This window comes from Nothobranchius furzeri, chromosome 7, assembly GCF_043380555.1.
Source record: "Nothobranchius furzeri strain GRZ-AD chromosome 7, NfurGRZ-RIMD1, whole genome shotgun sequence".
Lineage (NCBI taxonomy): Eukaryota > Metazoa > Chordata > Actinopteri > Cyprinodontiformes > Nothobranchiidae > Nothobranchius > Nothobranchius furzeri.
The window spans coordinates 71,885,076-71,892,809 of record NC_091747.1 but is presented as its reverse complement, the minus strand read 5'-3'; the positions used below and the strand labels follow the sequence as shown (position 1 = coordinate 71,892,809).

At 39.8% G+C, this 7,734-nt stretch overlaps 1 protein-coding gene across 2 annotated transcripts in view; it reads right to left on the bottom strand.

Annotated features, from left to right (window-relative positions):
- Nucleotides 1–878: 878 nt before the first annotated feature.
- Nucleotides 879–7,734, bottom strand: part of vps54 (VPS54 subunit of GARP complex) — a 39,286-nt gene continuing 32,430 nt past the window's right edge. For both annotated transcript variants that reach the window (XM_054751747.2, XM_054751748.2), the window contains exons 19-23: nt 5,994–6,115; nt 5,848–5,928; nt 1,581–1,688; nt 1,348–1,442; nt 879–1,129 (exon numbers count right to left, since the gene is read on the bottom strand). In XM_054751747.2, coding sequence (XP_054607722.2) covers nt 1,024–1,129; nt 1,348–1,442; nt 1,581–1,688; nt 5,848–5,928; nt 5,994–6,115 — 512 coding nt within the window. In that variant the 3' untranslated portion in view covers nt 879–1,023. The remainder of the gene's footprint in view (nt 1,130–1,347; nt 1,443–1,580; nt 1,689–5,847; nt 5,929–5,993; nt 6,116–7,734) is intronic.

Below are 7,734 nucleotides of genomic sequence, written 5' to 3'. Positions count from 1 at the left end.
GCAGCGGACTGGTTTCTGCAGGGTTCTGAGCCTCCAGATCCAGACCCACAACACCAGTTACCGAGCTCTGTATCCTGTTGAAGTTTGACGTGGCAGAAGAGACGACCACAGCAAAGAGGAATCCGGTGACTTTAGGAGTTAAGAGCCCTGCTGCGCCGACACAAAATACCCAGAAATAAACTAAACAGCGTTTCATTGATCAGAATTCAGGAAAAAAAGGCGATTTGAGCGGGAAATATGATTTAGGACGTGTCTCTGCCCTTTGCCAAACAAGCCTAATGAATAGTTTTAGGGTCCTCCGGTGAAATCTACAAACCAAAGCAGTCTGTTCCCACTTAGCTGTTTGTTGTAATGCTACGAAGCCAACACAAGGGAATTATGGGATGCGTGGACTTGATGCCTTTTGTGCTATGGGGTTCTGTAGGAGCTGTTCGTGTTCTGCTTTGTAAATGTCAGAGAAAAGTAGTGAACAGCTGTTCTCACGTCCCGCGATCATCGACATCTGTTTAAAACATGAATAAACAAAGTGAACCCATCTGTCAGGGAGGATCGGTCAGATGGCAGGAGTCCCAGAGCAGAAAGGCTTTTACTTTGGTAACAACAGGATGTAGCTGAGGTTTCAGATGGTTCACAGGATAGAAGTTTTAGGAGTTCCTTCAACAAACCCAGTCCATGGTCAGAACCTGCAGGAGGAAACGCCCCCTACAGCTCACAAATAAATTACCCTAAATATCATCATCATCATCATCACCTGCTTCCATCATCAGTCTCCGGTCATTTATTAGTCCTCTATCAAACAGCACGCAGTGAGCTGGCGCAGCAGCAGGTCTAACGAGGCTCTCCGATGTTTCTTCATGAGGTCAAACGTTTTCAGGTCCAACTTCCTGCTGCTGCTCCTCTTCTCCAGGTTTATGTTTTTGGTCCCTACGAGCCTCCTCCACCCACTGAGGCAGCTGCTGTCCACCAAAGCCGTGCCCCGCCTCGGGCGTCTTCATGAGTTGGTTCGAGATGTCCAGACTTCCATCACCTCTTCTGCTCCCAGATCTCAGCCATGTTCAGGTCGAGCCTCTCCAGGCTCTTCAGAGCCTGGATGTTCTCCGTGTAGAAGGCTACGTCCGCCACCACCAGCCTGCAAACACGTAGTCTCTTTAAAGCACGCTCAAACTTCACCTCTGCGTTTGCTGCACATGTAACTGATGCTACACGATTAAAACCTCCACCGCTTACATTTAAATATTCAGCCAAAAACCACTGAGGGCAAGGTTATTAAACTCGCTACATAGCGAGTCATGAGGCCTGTAACCATGACATCACAGGAAGTACAGAAACTGTAAGTCTGTTCTTTACCCGTGTTGTGGTCCTCCATCATTGACTACCCCGAGTCGAGCCAGCTGCCTCTTCAGGTGAGTTTTAAAGCTGGCGTTGATCCTCAAAAACAGCATCTGTGCAGACAAGCACATCCACTAACATCCAGTCGCTGATGCACTTCAGAGCAAAGTTTATAACAAAGTAACTCATGTTGCTGAGCTAGAGAAGCAGTGGGATGTTGTTTCCATGGTGCCCGGAGGTCTGAGATTCACCTGTGTCTGTTCTTCAGGTAGAAGCTCAAAGATGGCTTCGTGCATCTTTGCCATTTGTTTACAAATGTTCCTGAAGCAGGCTGATGGCATCGGCGCCTTCACTTCATACTGGAGCAAAAACACAAACATGAGAAACGAGAACCAGATCAGACCCTGACCCTGGTACAGGATAAACACGACGCAGAACACACCATCAACGGGCTGTGCTGAGTGGAAAACAGACACATACAGGTGCTGGCCAGTAAATTAGAATATCATCAAAAGGTTGAAAATATTTCAGTAATTCCATTCAAAACGTGAAACTTGTACATTATATTCATGCAATGCACACAGACCAATGTATTTCCGATGTTTATTACATTTAAATTTGATATTCATAAGTGACAACTAATGAAAACTCCAAATTTGGTATCTCAAAAAATTAGAATATTCTGAAAAGGCTGAATATAGAAGACACCTGCTGCCACTCTAATCAGCTGATTTACTCAAAACACCTGCAAAGGCCTTTAAAAGGTCCCTCAGTCTTGTTTTGAAGGCACCACAATCATGGGGAAGACTTCTGACTTAACAGCTGTCCAAAAGACAATCATTGACACCTTGCACAAGGAGGGCAAGACACAAAAGGTGATTGCTAAAGAAGCTGGCTGTTCGCAGAGCTCTGTGTCCAAGCACATTAACAGACAGGCGAAGGGACGGAAAAAATGTGGTAGAAAAAAGTGTACAAGCTCTAGGGATAACCGCACCCTGCAGAGAATTGTGACGACAAACCCATTCAAAAATGTGGGGGAGATCCACAAAGAGTGGACTGCAGCTGGAGTCAGCGCTTCAAGAACCACCACGAGGAGACTCATGAAAGACATGGGATTCAGGTGTCGCATTCCGTGTGTCAAGCCACTCTTGAACATGAAACAGCGCAAGAAGCGTCTCGCCTGGGCCAAGGACAAAAAGGACTGGACTGATGCTGAGTGGTCCAAAGTTATGTTTTCTGATGAAAGCAAGTTCTGCATTTCCTTTGGAAATCAAGGACCCAGAGTCTGGAGGAAGAGCGGAGAAGCACAGAATCCACGTTGCATGAGGTCCAGTGTAAAGTTTCCACCGTCAGTGATGGTGTGGGGTGCCATGTCATCTGCCGGTGTTGGCCCACTCTGTTTCCTGAGGTCCAGGGTCAATGCAGCCGTCTACCAGGAAGTTTTAGAGCACTTCATGCTTCCTGCTGCTGACCAACTTTATGGGGATGCAGACTTCACCTTTCAACAGGACTTGGCACCTGCACACAGTGCCAAAACCACCAGCACCTGGTTCAAGGACCATGGTATCCCTGTCCTTGATTGGTCAGCAAACTCGCCTGACCTTAACCCCATAGAAAATCTATGGGGTATTGTGAAGCGGAGGATGCAATACGCTAGACCCAACAATGCAGAGGAGCTGAAGACGACTATCAGAGCAACCTGGGCTCTCATAACACCTGAGCAGTGCCACAGACTGATCGAGTCCATGCCACGCCGCATTACTGCAGTTATTGAGGCAAAAGGAGCCCCGACTAAGTATTGAGTGCTATACATGCACATTCTTTTCATGTTCATTCTTTTCAGTTGGCCAACATTAGAGAAACAAACATTTTTTCATTGGCCTTTAGAATATTCTAATTTTCTGAGATACCAGATTTGATGTTTTCATTGGTTGTCACCTATAAATATCAAAATTAAACGTAATAAACATCGGAAATACATTGGTCTGTGTGCATTGCATGAATATAATGTACAAGTTTCACGTTTTGAATGGAATTACTGAAATATTTTCAACCTTTTGATGATATTCTAATTTACTGGCCAGCACCTGTACAAAGAGCTTTGCTGTTGTTTTTGCTGATAAGCTGTTTGGATAAGTGTCTAATAGAGCTGTACACATGTGTAGTCCAGTGGATAGAACCAAATCCAACTCACCCCGTCGAGCTTACTCTTATTCTCATCATTATTATTATTGTCATTATTATTATTATTATCATTCTCATCATTATTATTATTGTCATTATTATCATTCTCATCATTATTATTATTGTCATTATTATCATTCTCATCATTATTATTATTATTATCATTCTCATCATCATTATTATTGTCATTATTATTATTATTATCATCATTATTATTATCGTCATTATTATCATTCTCATCATTATTATTATTGTCATTATTATCATTCTCATCATTATTATTACTGTCATCATTATTATTATTATCATTCTCATCATTATTATTATCGTCATTATTATCATTCTCATCATTATTATTATCATCATTATTATCATCATCATCATCATTATTATCGTCATTATTATCATTCTCATCATTATTATTATTGTCATTATTATCATTCTCATCATTATTATTCTCATCATTATTATTATTATCATTCTCATCATTATTATTACTGTCATCATTATTATTATTATCATTCTCATCATTATTATTATCGTCATTATTATCATTCTCATCATTATTATTATCATCATTATTATCATCATCATCATTATTATTATCGTCATCATTATTATTATTATCATTCTCATCATTATTATTATCGTCATTATTATCATCATCATCATTATTATTATCGTCATCATTATTATTATTATCATTCTCATCATTATTATTATCATCATTATTATCATCATCATCATCATTATTATCGTCATTATTATCATTCTCATCATTATTATTATTGTCATTATTATCATTCTCATCATTATTATTCTCATCATTATTATTATTATCATTCTCATCATTATTATTATTGTCATTATTATCATTCTCATCATTATTATTACTGTCATCATTATTATTATTATCATTCTCATCATTATTATTATCGTCATTATTATCATTCTCATCATTATTATTATCATCATTATTATCATCATCATCATTATTATTATCGTCATTATTATCATTCTCATCATTATTATTACTGTCATCATTATTATTATTATCATTCTCATCATTATTACTATCGTCATTATTATCATTCTCATCATTATTATTATCATCATTATTATCATCATCATCATTATTATTATCGTCATTATTATCATTCTCATCATTATTATTATTGTCATTATTATCATTCTCATCATTATTATTACTGTCATCATTATTATTATTATCATTCTCATCATTATTATTATCGTCATTATTATCATTCTCATCATTATTATTATCATCATCATCATTATTATTATCGTCATTATTACTGTTGTCATTATTATTATTATCATCATCATCATTATTATTATCATAATTATTATCATTATCATCATCATTATCATCATTATTATCATCATCATCATTATTATTATCGTCATTATTACTGTTGTCATTATTATTATTATTATCATCATCATCATTATTATTCTCATCATTTTTATCATCATCATCATTATTATTATCATCATCATCATTATTACTATTATCATCATTATTATCATTATCAACGTCATTATTATTATTATTAATATTATTGTCATTCTCATCATTATCATCATCATCATCATTATTATTATCATCATCATCATTATTACTATTATCATCATTATTATCATTATCAACATCATTATTATTATTAATATTATTATTGTCATTCTCATCATTATCATCATCATCATCATTATTATCATCATCATCATCATTATTATCGTCATTATTATTATTATCATCATCATCATCATCATTATCATTATCAACATCATTATTATTATTATTATCATTATAATGATTATTATTATCATTATAATGATTATTATTGTCATTATTATTGTTATTATCATTAATATTGTCACTATTATTAATCATTATTATTATTATCATCATTAATATTATTATTATTATATTTTTATTATTATTATCATTAATATTGTTATTATTATTATTGCCTACTGACAGCCATCACCCATACTACGTTGTTGTCTCTACTGTCCTCAGGGAGGCGCTATGGAGCCTTGAATTGTCCCACCTCTAGGATGAGTCCACCACCCACACAGACTCTCAGAACTTTGTGCAACATTAATCTAAAATTACTAAGTGTAATATCATATTTGAATACTGAATATTTATTCTATTGTACCCTACAAGGTAGTTTTCATTTTCATGTTTCTGTTTATTTTAGGACTTCTCGTGTGTTGCTCATGTTCTAATGAAAACCTGACTCCACCCAGAGACGAGTAAAAACATGAAGCTGGATGTTCCCCTTGTGTAGCCAACACCAAACGCACCTTTGACAGAACCTTCTCAAACACACTGTCCATGATGGCCACCAGCTTAGCAGAGATCTCTGCTATGTGATCGTTGTAGTCCTGAAAAACAACCATCATCAGCTGACGACGTTCCTTCATGACTACATGTGAGCAACAAGTGTTACCTTGGTGATGTGGTCGAAGTGCCTGAGAACGCTGAACTGTTTGGGCTGCAGTTTGGTCTCAAAATGAGCTCTGATGATGGGAATGTAGTGAACTACTAGCTGGAGACACCGGGACGCTAAAGCTGCAGGAACAAACGTGACTGGGTCATTGGACTGGTAGGCTGTGTGTGTGTGTGTGTGTGTGTGTGTGTGTGTGTGTGTGTGTGTGTGTGTGTGTGTGTGTATAGATACATTTTGAAGCATGTGTGGTTAACCGTTAAGGTCATAATCAGTTGCACCAGCGCTGCCGGGTTAGTTGCTGTTCACGTCCTTCAACTGTGCGAAGTTTCATCGAGTCAGGTCAAGAACGGACACTTCCCTCTCACTCACGGTCCAGCCAGACCACACCTACATGCCCCTAAGCACACTGGGAAGCGGGAAGTAAAGTCCCCCCAGCAACAATATTTTCTGTGCCACTAGAGGGCACAAGAGAGCTGCCGACTCAAAAACCACGGATAAAGAGTTGCGCTAGTCACTCACACGAATCAAATACATGTACTCGAAGATGAAGCTGCCAAGAAAAAGCATTTTATTCTTGGTAGTGAACAGAATGAGCCCAACGTTGCAGCGCGTAGCCTAGCAGACCATGGGAACCACGTTCCACCGCCTCCCTCAGGGTGCCCTTTGGTACTAACCCCGTATGACAGGGGCAGCAGTAGCTCAGGTGGTAGAGCGGGTAGCCTCATGATCGGAGGGTCATAGATTCAATTCCAGCTCCCGCCAGGGGTATCCTGCTGTTGTGTCCTTGGGCAAGACACTTCACCCAACTTGCCTTTGTTAGTGGTGGTCAGAGGGGCCGACGGCGCCAAATGGCAGCCTCGCCTCTGTCAGACCTCCCCAGGGCGGCTGTGGCTACAAGTAGCTTACCATCACTAGCAGTGTGTGAATGTGAGAGTGTGTGAAAGCGTCTTTGGGTGTCTAGAAAAGTGCTATATAAGTTCAATGCATTATTATTATTATTATTATGACCGGTGTCAGAGCTTGGTCCGCATTGCCGGCAGTAAGTCAGGCTCATTCCCAGTGAGAGTTGGACTCCGCCAAGGCTGCCCTTTATCACAGATTCTGTTCATAACCTTTACAGACCGGATTTCTGGGCACAGCCAAGTTGTTGAGGGCATACGTTTTGGTGGCCTGAGGATCAGGTCCTGTTGGCGTCATCAAAAAGTGATCTCCGGCTTTTGCTGGAGAAGTTCGCAGCCGAGTGTGAAGCAGCTGAGATGAGAATCCGCTCCTCTAAATCTGAGACCATGGTCTTGAGTCGGAAAAGGGTAGAATGCCTTCTCCGGGTCAGGGATGAGGTCCTGCCCCAAGTGGAGGAGTTTGAGTATCTCGGGGTCTTGTTGACGAGTGAGGGAAAACTGGAGCGTGACATTGATAGGCGGATTGGTGCTGCATCTGCAGTGATGCGGGCGTTGTACCGGTCTGTCGTGGTGAAGAGAGCGCCGAGTCAGAAGGTGAAGCTCTCGATTTACCGGTCAATCTACGTTCCTACCCTCACCTATGGTCATGAGCTTTGGGTAGTGACGAGATTGCGGATACAAGAGGCCAAAATGACTTTTCTCCGCAGGGTGGCTGGGCTCTCTCTTAAGCCCTTTCCAGATAGACATTCTGGAACATTTGTGGACAATTCAATCCAGTTTTTAACCGGAACTGTGTTTTCAGACACTCCACTTTTGTACCGGAACTTGTCCTTTCGGCAGCG